The following is a 12,497-nucleotide window of genomic DNA, read 5'->3' as shown; positions in this document are numbered from 1 at the left end:
CCGAGAGCTATCATGTCTTAGTCTGCGTGTATTTAGCTTGAGAAATTTAATTAGTTCAGTGAATTTCTTGTGTCACATGAATGGCCTGAGTGTGTGTGGGTCGAAAATCTTTTTGCCAAACGACGTCCAACACTGGACGCCAACGCGGGATTTCTGCGACACTGGCTCTTTAACGCTATCGCCTTAATAAAGAACACGGTTAGCGTAGTTAAACCCATCAACAGAACACCACGACTATCCGCTGCGCAAGTTCTTCCCTATCTTACATGGACGTTCAAGCGCTTGCGTACGGATCGAGACTAAAGTAGCACGTTGGACTTAGTATATCGTGATGGAGGCAAAAGGTGTAGCGCATGAGAAACAGGACAAAAGAAGAACACAGACGGCACTCGTTCGGCGAAAAAGGCACGTCGAAATGTCCGCACAAATTAAACAATTCCGTACTTTTTTAGTCTTTCTTTACACTAACTGAGGACGTGGAAAAATAGGTAGGCTTTAGTTTACCCTTAATACCACGCGACCCTCACCTGGACAGAAAGAGAGTCATGGCGGGTATTCATGGGTTACGGGCGATGTACACACATGAAGTTAGTTTTGCCGCGATGAGTACATCACTGACCATTTTGTTTCGTCTGCAGGCACACCAGTAAGCGGCGGGATCGCCGAAGGTCCGGCTCGCGTGGTGCACACCATCGACGAAGCCACACAGATAGAGGTGAGCTCATGATATCGAATGCTTCGTTTGCCGTACGTCTGGGGAAAGCTTTATAGCATGCTTATTTTTAACAATACAGACGTTACATGCACGCCATGGGGCTGTCAAATCAAAGCATCGACAGTCCGCTCGTCGCCTCTGATATAGCTCTAATTTTGGCACGCAGAGGGGAGACGTGCTGGTGGCGTACTGTACCGACATTGCTTGGAGCCCCTTCTTTCCCCTCCTGTCCGGAGTCGTCACGGAGCTCGGAGGACTTATCTCGCACGGTAAGCATCACCAATAGTGCACACGGCTGCCTGACCGCTCAGAACTTTCTGAAGATCGCAGAGGCCGGAGGAGCGCTTTCAAGCGAAGAATAGTTGAATGCAGTAGGGCACGCTAATTTCTCTGCCACCAGGGAATAGTGGTGTTTTAGCGGTTGTAGAAGATGCGGGGTTTAGACGGGCAATCTATAGCGAAGACGCTGATAGAGCTGCATAATTTTCTCTGCACTGACACCCCAGGTATCACAAAGGGTGCATGAAACCTGTGTCGGGGGAAAAAACAGGGAATGGGAAATTAGTGCTACGGAAGCCTGCAAGGCAGAGGAAGAAGGTTCGCGAAAAGAAAAATTTTCATCAACCCGTGTGCACCCATGCTCCCTGCGCTTCGATTTCTCCAATAATTTGCCGTCGTGCAGCTATCTACTAGCCTCCGTTACGGCTGGCCTGAGTGACAAATATTCACGTGATTACAGTCGCAGCTGCCGAAACATGCTTCCGATTAAAGAAAGACTCTAATCTTTGACAAACACCTATATAGCTTAATACAGCGCCAGCACTTCCTGCGAATTCCAGGTACAGAAGCGCCTTTTCCGCCAGGGGGACCGAAGGCTGACATAGATACTTGACTTGAGCAAAAGCCGTGGTCTTGAATATTAACCTACTGGTATCGCTTTCTTGCTTAGCAATTACTATGAATTTTTCCAGCAGCGGAGCCCAGGCACACTGGCGACAATGTAAAGTCTCTCTTTCGACACATTTAAACATTGCTCCCATAATTTGATATTAAGGCATCAGTACGTTTTCCCCAAGTGTCTTAGGCCACAGGAGAGGGTGATGTCATGTGCCACACCTATTCTGCAATCAACAAACCTTTTTTGGTGATTGGTGTTACATGTGTGTCATTCCTTATAAAAACCGCAATTCCTAGTTCACAACTAGAAATCTTATGCTATAATAAATATAGTTTCACTAAATATAAAGTTTTATTGGCAGTCATTGCTTGTATCCGCCGTACATTTCCATCCATTATCCGCTGTAGTCCTGTGCACATCATTATGAATTAGCAACTAACCAGGTTTCACACTTTGCTTTAGTATAAAAATCACTTCTTGCGAGCGACTTTCAGCTGTGATAATTGAGCTTCCGCTCTTCGTTGCGAGCACCTCGTAGAGCTGACTCGTTACGTAGCGTTGTAATGAAACGGTTTCTTCTTCGTTACGTTGCTTCGCCTCTGTCTGGGCACTGTTCACAGATTGGTCATTCTCCGGAACGCTACCCATAGGGACTCGAGAACTCCCTTACATCACGTTAAACACAGCTCAGATGATAGAGTGACTATTCCAGAAAGGCGCTGGTCCCTGGTTCGATCGCGAGACAGGAGAAATTTCTTTCCCAATGTCGTCTGTTTCCTTTGTATATTCGGCCTTTAGTCATGTGGAATAAAACTTTCATAAAAACGGGGTAAATGAAAACGGGACACCTAGCTCAGAATTATAGCATGCCTCTTCAAATAAAAGAGGACCTGTATTCGCCCAAATTTTCTGCGTCTGATCATTCGTTTTCGGATCGGCAGGCATGCAAGCAGCATCAGTTATTATGGCGGCCCAAGTGCACTGGGCGACTGAAAAGGTGCCCGCAAATCAGGAATAAGACTTAGGAAAGATGATCTTTTTTGAATTTGTGCCTGTACATCGACTCCAAGATCCGTGAAAAATCAAGATAGGGGCTGACAGATGGAATACCACACTGTGGTATATAGTTTGTGAACAGGGATAAGATGCCTCAGAAAGGCTGGCCAATGTTTCGATAGGAGGGCCTATCTTCGTCGAAGGTGACCTCGTCATCCTCGGCATGCTAGCTTTAAAGGGTTAGTACAGTGACTTCACGTGCGGGTGTTGTCGCTGGCAGCTGGTTTTAAAGGGAGAGACTTCAGTGGTAATGAGCGCTGTCGTCCGACGTCTGTGAGCTTCGTTCTCAAGATGAGGGGACAGCAGCGGGAGAGTGGGAACGCGGGGCGAAAGAAAAAAAAAGCAGAGAGAAAAAAAACAGGGCCACACCAAGACGAAAAAAAAACAAGAAAATTTAAGAAAGACAGCAGTATGGGAGGGCATTGGGGAGGTGAGAGGTTAAGGAGCATTCAGGGGTGTCGTTGGCGGCATGTTTTTGTGGCATTAGAAGAGCCGGTCAGGCGGTCAGTGCGCGAGTAACGCAAAAGACAAGAAAAAAACATGAGTTGAAAGAGTGACTTGAGTAGCATAGCAGCAATACGTCGAGTAATATTGGAGTAGTTAAGATGGCGACGAGGAGCCTGCGGTGCAATTTATGGGGTGACTGAAAGGCAGCGGCATGGTCTTGCAAGGGGCATTGCCCCACTCGCACAACGTAGGTGCCGTTACGGCGGCATCCAGAAATGGCGATACCCTGGGTTGAGGCGCCGAAAAAGGCATATTGACTTCGAAACGTGTTGGTGAGGTTGTTTCAAATATATATATATATATATATATATATATATATATATATATATATATATATATATATATATATATATATATATATATATATGTGAAAAAAGGAAAAGAGAGGGGGACACCGAAACCAGAATATCAAATTGGAGGGTGACGCGCGCAGAAGCGGGCGGGGGCAAGTGTACATGGGAGAAGGAGATGACCCCCTTCTCGAGTGGACTCATATTCAATGACGCCATTGTTGGACGAAAGGAAATCCCAGCCTAGGGTTACATCGTTGGAGCAGGATGTTGGTACAACGAATTCAATGACATGAACACTCTTCGATGGCACACGTACAGTGCGGCCTCGCAAAGGTTCGACAGGCTGTGCGCTCGCTGTACTCAAATACAGTCCCGAAAGTGATGTCGTTACCTTTCCTATCCGTGGGCAAAGTGCTGCGCGAAACACGAATACTGCTGCGCACGTATCGACGAGTGCGAATGTCTAAAACCTTTCTACGTATATCTCAGTGACGTTGTTTGGGTTATTTCTAAGCCTTTGGTAAATCGAAGGCGATGCTGTCTTTGCCTCGGGAACTGCGACCCTTAGTTTTCTTGAGGTAGAGGGCTCGGCCGGCGTCTCATCGGCGAGATAGAGTGGCAGCGTGGGCATGGAGAACGATGAGTAGTGTTAATACCGCTGCTTGCATCTGACGGTAAAGGAGATTGTTGGTACGCTGTTGAATAGCAGCTGACTGCCACTTGCGGCTTGCTCCTTGATGACGGTCTGTAACCCCGGGGTCAATGGTGGATATGGTTGCGCGTTCGTAAAGGACACCATAAATAGCTGCCGAGTAACTTCACGTACGAACTCTTTTATCTGGTGCATTAGAGGTGACTGGACAACACCTAGCGTTAGACCTGTTAGACCTGAGACATAGGCGCATTCTGAGGGTGGATGTCACGTCGCTACTCACTGCCTTCGATGTTCATCGTAACTCTGGCACAGCGCGATGATGCCAGACACTTTTGTCGGATTTCGGGCAATCAACATCTCCAAGGCATCGTACACAATTCCCTTGAAGGTATGCCTGACCTTGTCAACTTCTCGCATCGTTGCGTCGACTATATTGCACAGTTTAATGACGTCTTCGAGGTAGCTAGTGAAATTCCCACCTGGTTCCTGGGAGCGTCCGCGCAGGCGTTGATCGGCCTGAAGATTACGGACAGCAGGATGACCACAGCCTTCAATAAAGTTGGTCTTGCAAGCCAACCATGTCCGGATGTCCGACTCGGTGTTACGATACCACAAATTGCAAAGTTGTTCAAGCAGAAAATTCCGTTGTTAAGATTTGCCATGTCATCCCAGTTGTGCGCGCTGAATCTTTCGTACGAGGCGAAGCAGCCCTCGAAGTCGTGATCTCGGGTAGCCGCGAATATGGCGGGATCCTGCTGATGGTGTATGCGAGGACAGATGGAAGCTGGCACCATGGCTGCAGCTTGTTGGGATAAATCGTCAGGCATGGTTTGAGAAGGCTGCGCTAGCTCGTCCGGCATGGGCCGAGATGATTGAAGGGTTCTGCTTCGGAGTTCCAGCGTTGATGGGGTGATACCTTATGAACCAGAGTATGTAAAAAGCGAGAGGTTGAACTCGGTGTGGCATTCAAAGCCCTGCAAGCAGTCAGAACCGGCCTCATGCGTAAAGCGCAGATGATGCGCCTCGCTGACCGGCGGTTCTTCTTCGTTCTATACAACAGGCTCGAGGTACGCGTGGCTACTCAGTGGTTCTTCTTCGTTCCAACACTATCAAAAACAATCTTCACATCCCAGGAGGCGCATGTTTCGACGGTGACACGGATGTCACGGCTGATTAAACAGCGCAATAGAAAGCTAATCAGACACGAGGCAACTCAATGGCTTTATCCAAGATTTAACAACGCCGTCTTGCTATATTGCGGCGGAATGGAAGGCTTTGGATAATACATAGTGAGCCTTTCTTTCTAATGTGCTAAGCATTATAAAAATTGAGGTGAGATTTTTCATGGTGTCTTAACAGCACAACAGTGCTTTCAAAATGTGGATGGCGCCTACTGGCTGTCGGACTATGTGTTAGGCAGCCTTCCATTTAGCTATAAGGTGGTGAGGTGGCCTGTTAGATCTTGGGTAATGCAACTGAGTTTACTCGTGCCTTAGTAATTTGTTTGTTGTTTTGGTTAATCAGCAGTGACGTGTGTGTCACTGTCGAAACATGCGCTTCCTGGGATATCAAGGTTGTTTTTGATAGTGTACTTGCGCATGCCGAGGGAGGGCGAGTGTTGGTTATGTGATGCGTGTTGTATTGGTTGTTTTTTGCAATAAACATCAGTTGTTAAGCAGCGTCCGCATCGTGTCTCCTTCTATTCCTTCTGTCCGCGTCTGTCCCTCTGTAGCTACCCTGAATTCCTTCTTGCTGTTTAACCTCCCCCTACGCCAACTTCGCCGTGTGCGCTTCCGAGCGCTTTGCATGACTCGGTATCTCTCATGATGCAGGCTACACCCTAAAGTTGGCATATCTATGAATGAATTATCGATTAATCGAATAAACCTTTCTCGCAAAACGATTAACCTTCATCGATGTCCACTTTTCATTTAATCGACTTAATTGATTAGACTGGTTCTAATAATCGTTTTAGAGTGTTTGACAGGAGTGGCGCGAAAATTTTGGAATCGTACTGGAATGGCGGCTCACGAGCAGTGGCTCTGCGGCTGTGGCGGAGCGATTGTCGGCTCTTTTTCCGACTCTCGAGCACCGCGGAGCCGAGGGCGTTCTCTCCCCAACACGCCACCACGCCGCACCAAGCCGCAGGATTGAAATGCCTTCGCCATTCAAGGCGCAATATAGCAGCGCGGTCGTTGATCGTCGCGTCACTATCAGTCCACTAAACGCGTGGCACAGCATGCGCGCCGGTTTGGAGCATGTATGTGATAGAGCGATGGAGTTTATGTCGATTCAAGCATATCAGATATACAGCGCCCGAGCATCTATTCTCGCATGCTGGTTGTGTGGCTATTGACAGATGTCGTTTTCACCCAAATACCACAGCCAAGTTACATTGCTTTGCACTGTATAAAAGAGCGTGTGCTTTAAAATCCCAATCCGTGATTTCGTTTGCACATTGCAATTTCATGCATATTTTAACTGGACTTCACCTTTCATTTTGGCTATTTTTCTTTTCTTGCTTAATTGTACTGTACGGCGGTTCACTAGTGCCATGTACGTATCCTATTTATGTCTGCACTAAGTTCCGTTTTATACCATATATTGGTTATCTTTTGAAGAGTGAGTAGTGCCAACTATAAGTCTCTAACAAGTCGAACATCATCCTTTTTGAAATGTTCATACACTTGTGTTCAAACTTGATTCCACCCGTTAAAGAATAAAATGGGGTCTGCAAAAGTAGGTAACTGCTTCAACCTTCTTAAAGTTGCGCGGCAAAATTTGCGCTTAAACACACAGTCGATGAAAGACCCTGCATCTAAAACGAATAATCAATTAAAGGCTAGAACGATGAATGATTAATCGCTGATCGAATAAAAAAAATGGCTGTGGCTTAGGTAAGGTTAAGCCCAGGATGCGAAGCATACTAGCCTTTATTTTAGTTGTTGAGCCACTGTTTAGCCAGGTGAACTGCTGTTGCTTGGCTATATTTGGTTCGGCTAGACGAAGAAACAACTCATGCATTACTGCTTCGCCTTCAAGAGTGGAACGCGACAGCGTTCCCGTCGACCCGCCAAGGGGTGTAAGACAATGGGCTACATGGCAGCGACTACGCGCCCCGCATTGGACGCGGTGAGCGTCGAGCAAAGCAGCGTTCGGCGCGGCAACGAAATGTGCGCCTGAGCAAGAGACGCACGCCTTAGAAACAGCTCGTTTCTAAGGCAACACCGCATTCACTAGAGGCGCTTTTGTACCGCTTTGAAGCATCGTACTCGTGGCTCAGTGGTAGCGTCTCCGTCCCACACTCCGGAGACCCTGGTTCGATTCCCACCCAGCCCGTCTTGCAAGAGTTGAGCCAAAGCCACTTCTCCTCTGTCGTGACGTCACGGTGTCACGTGGTTTCAAGGCGACACCGCCGCGCCTGAGGAGCTGGGTTGAGCTCTCGTAATATGCTTCGCATAAAAATATTCACAGATAAGAGTGGAGAATCTTTGGTTGTCTCACCAACATTTCACTACGGGAACTGTTCCGACTTTCTTTATATTAACCGATAGCTGCTGGTGCACAGACATCTGTCTTGTTCATGCGCATTTTATTCTGCTAGTTTGTCGACAGCAATGACCTGTACTTCTCTTCCGTAGCTTCTGCGGGGAGTAGTTTAAAACTGATCTCTATTCTTTATTCGTAATACCACATCAAAAGTTTCCTGCCGAAGCATTCATATGGTTACCATATGAATGCAGCTCCCAACCAGCCCAACAAGAAAATGCTTTTAAGCTATATTCATATGATGGCGAATGAGCCAGCGAAGCTGCCGATCGCAGACCGAGCAACTATGGCCAAATTCCTGCGTCCACATATGTTCTCTTGAATTTCGAATTCGCCCCAGTGAAACTCGAGAGAGATGACAGCTCGCGCTTCTGCCGCTTGGACGCAGACTCCACCGACCTAGCTTGAGTCTTACGAGCGGTCTCTAGTGTGCCATCTTCATCCGTAGCTTGCGCTCAACGCCGAAAATTGGACTCTCGCATCTGCTCTCGCTGACGTTCTTCGGAGGCAAGGTCACTGGCCGCATTCTCCTTTTTCGCACAGGCACGTTGTCATTGGTTATAGCCGCGTCTGTGCTGTCGACGCCTCTCATCGTAATCAGCTTGTTTTGGGCTATGCGCACAATGCGTGTGTTTCCGACTTTTCTCATTTTTGAGGGAGTTATAACTATTGCAGTGATCTGCGTCTGCAATGCACAATCCGGATCTAACACACCGCGGTGGCTACCGCAGCGCTCATCCCCGTGTTTTCCCGCCACAAAAGCCGCGCCGTCGCAATGAGGGTAGACGACAGCAGACGCAGCAGACGCAGCCGGCAGCAAAGGTATTCCCCCTCTGTCCAGTCGCGGCGCGCGGCGAAATCACCTGTCCTTTGTTTCTTCTGCGCCGTACTATCATTCTTTATCTTTCTTGCTACCTTTACGGACCTCATGTAGCCCAAATACTCCTCGTGCGAGACCACGCATCGTCGCCATCTTTTTTGCTCACTTTACGGACGTATGAGCCCAGTACACCCCCTCCCCCCTTCGAGACCACGCATACTGCTCAATCCTACAAGTCTGTGAGGTACACAGCTTCAGCCTAACGACTATTCGACCATCCCTACAATACCTCCGCTTGGCTCTCAAACTACGAAAACAAAATTCCGGGTTTAATACCCGAGAGAGATGCATCAGCCATTGAAGGTGACAGCATCTGACGCGTAATGCAAAGACGGGGGATCATTCCCCACCTTCGGCATGTTGTTTTTTCATCGACTTTCATTGCCATAAGTAAACGTTTCTTTAATTGAATTAGTAAGTACAAGCAACTTCCCCTGTTTTTTTCCTTGGTGTCTTTGTTGGCTTCTCATGAAATGATTAATAAATATCAGGGCCCTCGGTTAACCCCCTTTCTTCTCATTCTTGCGTAACGAGGGTCCAATTCGGCAACATTGATGCCTTCAGATAGAATGTGCGGCTTTATTGACCAGTTGCCTTCACCCAGAAAGATCACGTACTCGTGACGCCTGCGGCCGAAAGGATGTTCCACGTCCGCCACCAAGGTTTGTGAGTGGACGCGCTGGCTAATACTCCAAAGGTTAGCTCTAGTAGTAATACATAAATACTCAAGAAAGTGTATCGGGAAACCGCGCCGTGGTAGCTCAATTCGTTAGAGCATTGCACGCGTAATGCGAAGACGTGGTACTGTACACCACCTACGGCAAGTTGTTCTTTCATCCACTTTTATTGTCATTCATTTTTCATTTAATTCAGTTTTTAAGTACTAGTAATTTCCCCTGTGCTTCCCCTAGTGTCATGTTTTGTTGACTTCTGATATTATTCTCTTCTTTTTGGTTATTCTTGTCAGACGGGAATTCTTGCTTTCTTCTCTTCGCCTGTGAGATACTACGATAGGGCACATTCGTCGCAGTTGTTCCTCGCTATTCGCCAATTTTCTTCCTCTGTCACTTTCAAGTGAGCTATGTTATCTCTTAGGTCAAGAATAATGGCCTTTGAAGTTAGCGTTTCGCATAAACAGTAACAGCTATCTTGAACATTCCTTTATTTTACTTCGTGGCAATGCTTTTTTTGATGACGATGAAAGAGGTCTTCGTCAAGTTGGAGTCCCTCCATGCCCACAGAGACCTGAAGCACGTCTTATTAAAGTTACCAGTGGACAGAATTTGAACCTTGCCTTCGAGTGGCTGTGCTACCCTTCCAGTGCTTTCGTTGCTGGCTTAGTGTTACTGTTGTGTCATAATGCTTACTTCGTGCGACGCGCCCTGCGTGCCACTTCGCATGGTCTTTCTGCAACTGTTCGTGTGAACGCACGAATGTGAGGTCTCGCTAGGCCTTCTCACGTGATGTCTGTCCTCTGTGCGGCAGGAGCGGTGGTGGCGCGCGAGTACGGCATCCCCTGCATCGTCGGTGCCACTGGTGCCACGTCCGCCATCCGTCCAGGTGAGAGAAGTCCGACCGCCCGTGCTTAAGAGTGCTGCTTTCACAAGCATTCTAACACGCTAAGCGTGCCGCGCATTTGACCATACTGAAAATGTGGAAAAGTCGGCGTTTCAATGAACACGAAAAATAAATACCGGAAAGAGTGAGAGTAAGAGCCGTGGGCGTGGAATGCCTTGATCCGTTCCCGTTATTTTACAGCTTTTAGGCTTATCGCCAATGCAACCATACTTTCCTTCGTTTTGTCGCTCGGAATTGCCAACATGACCTATCCTCACATTTACACTTCTCGATATTCCCGCCACTTGAGAGTTATCCTGGTGTAAAACGCAGAGTATGGCAGCTAGGTGAAATTCCAGTTGCTGAACTAACTAAAGGGGTAACGTGGGAAGGCAAAATAAACACTCTTTTTCTAAACGAGTGGGAGTAGAACCCATGGCTTCTGGATCTGCACTTCCTCCACCAGCTTATCCACACCAGCTTACGATGAAGTCCTGCTCACCGAGCTTGTGGTTTCCGCTGGAGGACTGTATTGGTGACGAAAAATGGGCGTGACTCTTATGTCAAAAGGAATACAAGGGGAGTTGACAGACACGGAAAGAAAAGGGCGTCATGGTGATGATTTGGTAGTCGAGTGCCTAGCGTAGAGAGAAGCATTTTACAATAACCTGCACTTCCAATGAAACGAATAATTTCTTTTTACTACACGCACCAAATAAAGCTTTGTGTTTTTACAGGCAAGCCTTTCCAAACATTCGAAAACTTATGGCAACAATGACGAGTTCCTCCTTAAAATGACCACTTAAACAACGCAAGCTTGTGACAAAACTCTTCGACTGCAGTATTCTAATATCACATCTAAGAAAATAGCAGCCACACCGTAAGGGCTGCGCATGGACAGCGATAGCAAGGTTTAGCGTAGCGCTTGAACTGCGACTATACGCGGGTGTGCCAAGACGTCTGGTATACCTCTAGATGCCTCTAGTGGCATCGCGAAGGCGCCACTGCCCTCCCCGTAAAAGTTTGACGCCAGTAAAATTACATCGCTGTCAGACGCTGCTCGCTAATATTTCTATGCACCAAAACGTTTGTGCTGTCGATGACATATGACTTTTTGTTTGTGCGTTTATTTATCTCCGCAGCGCTGAGAAAACATTTACTCGGAAAGATATGATAGGTTTTTCGCAACGTTATCGCTTGAATAGTATAGCACCTGCCCAGGACACGCGAAACAAATCAACGTATATAGCATACATATGTATATTTATATACGGCACATCCTGGCTACGCCGACGCCGACTATTCGCCTGGAGTGCCCGTATAGTGCTATAGCAGCGAAACAGTTTACAGTCTTTGAACCGTGTCTTTGTGCCTCAAAATAGTTGTAATCGGTTTTTATTGCGTTTCTTGAAAACTGTTCAATTCGTTACTATACTGTCTAAAATTCTATATTCGACTGATAACACACATGCAGTTCGGGACCTGGAGGTACTGGACGCGCAGCGTTAATGCATGCAAGGTAGTTGACGAATATTGTTGTGGGACAAAAATGCGCCCGAAAGGGCATAAACTCTTTTGAGAATATTAAAACACAGAGCATGAATGTGTTTTCACCGAAATGAGTGGACAGAGTCTAAAATTTATCGTCTCGAAAACATTGAGACCACTTGTGAATGTCCAAACTGCGCATAGTGTGGCGTTGTATGTACTTGCACCTAACACTAACGCTTTGTGTGACGCGATCGTGCGTTGAGAGGTTGTGTGACAGCGTCCACACAGCCTTCTTTTGTTCACCCCTACCTTTTTTTACTTATTTGCTTTATTTTCTCTTGTCTTTTACGCCTTCCTTTTCCCTTTTCTTAGTACAAGGTGGCCAACTGGAGATATCCTCTGGTTAATTTCTCTGTCTTTGCTTCGCTTTCTCTCTCTCTTTTTGGGTCATCCCTGCTACATTTTACTGATGCCCCGTTTCTGCTTTTTGCAGGGTCGATGGTCCAGTTAGACGGCTCCAAAGGAACGCTTCGACAAATTGACACGAACTGATTCTTACACTTCAAAAGACTTATGTGATGAGGGGAGCAGGCTTCCTTTGATTTCTCAGGGTTTTATTTTCTTTTCGTAGCAGACATGTATGCCGATTTTAATAAATGTGGACGATACGTCTGTAACACAATAGGACCTGTGCTCATTTCTGTTTTACAAGGCGAAGCAATCACGTGGCTCCAGCAGAAACCCTGTGGTCCTGCTAATATTACGACTCGGAGAGACTTGTAATAGCGCATTTCAAGAAAGGGAGTTTTATGCATAGACGCTTCGTAGCATTGCTACCATATGCACATTTTGTTTATCTATATGCAGTGCAGACGCTGAATAATACTGTAGCAACT

At 47.0% G+C, this 12,497-nt stretch overlaps 1 protein-coding gene across 2 annotated transcripts in view; it reads left to right on the top strand.

Moving 5' to 3' along the window:
* The window catches only part of LOC135897914 (rifampicin phosphotransferase-like), a 219,183-nt gene extending 206,898 nt beyond the window's left edge, over positions 1-12,285 (top strand). For both annotated transcript variants that reach the window (XM_065426606.2, XM_065426605.2), the window contains 4 exons: positions 639-715; positions 882-984; positions 10,039-10,113; positions 12,095-12,285. In XM_065426606.2, coding sequence (XP_065282678.2) covers positions 639-715; positions 882-984; positions 10,039-10,113; positions 12,095-12,153 — 314 coding nt within the window. In that variant the 3' untranslated portion in view covers positions 12,154-12,285. The remainder of the gene's footprint in view (positions 1-638; positions 716-881; positions 985-10,038; positions 10,114-12,094) is intronic.
* Positions 12,286-12,497: the final 212 nt, after the last annotated feature.

Source organism: Dermacentor albipictus, chromosome 2 (assembly GCF_038994185.2).
Source record: "Dermacentor albipictus isolate Rhodes 1998 colony chromosome 2, USDA_Dalb.pri_finalv2, whole genome shotgun sequence".
NCBI lineage: Eukaryota > Metazoa > Arthropoda > Arachnida > Ixodida > Ixodidae > Dermacentor > Dermacentor albipictus.
The sequence above is the reverse complement of the archived record's forward strand: the minus strand, read 5'-3'. Positions and strand labels throughout refer to the sequence as shown.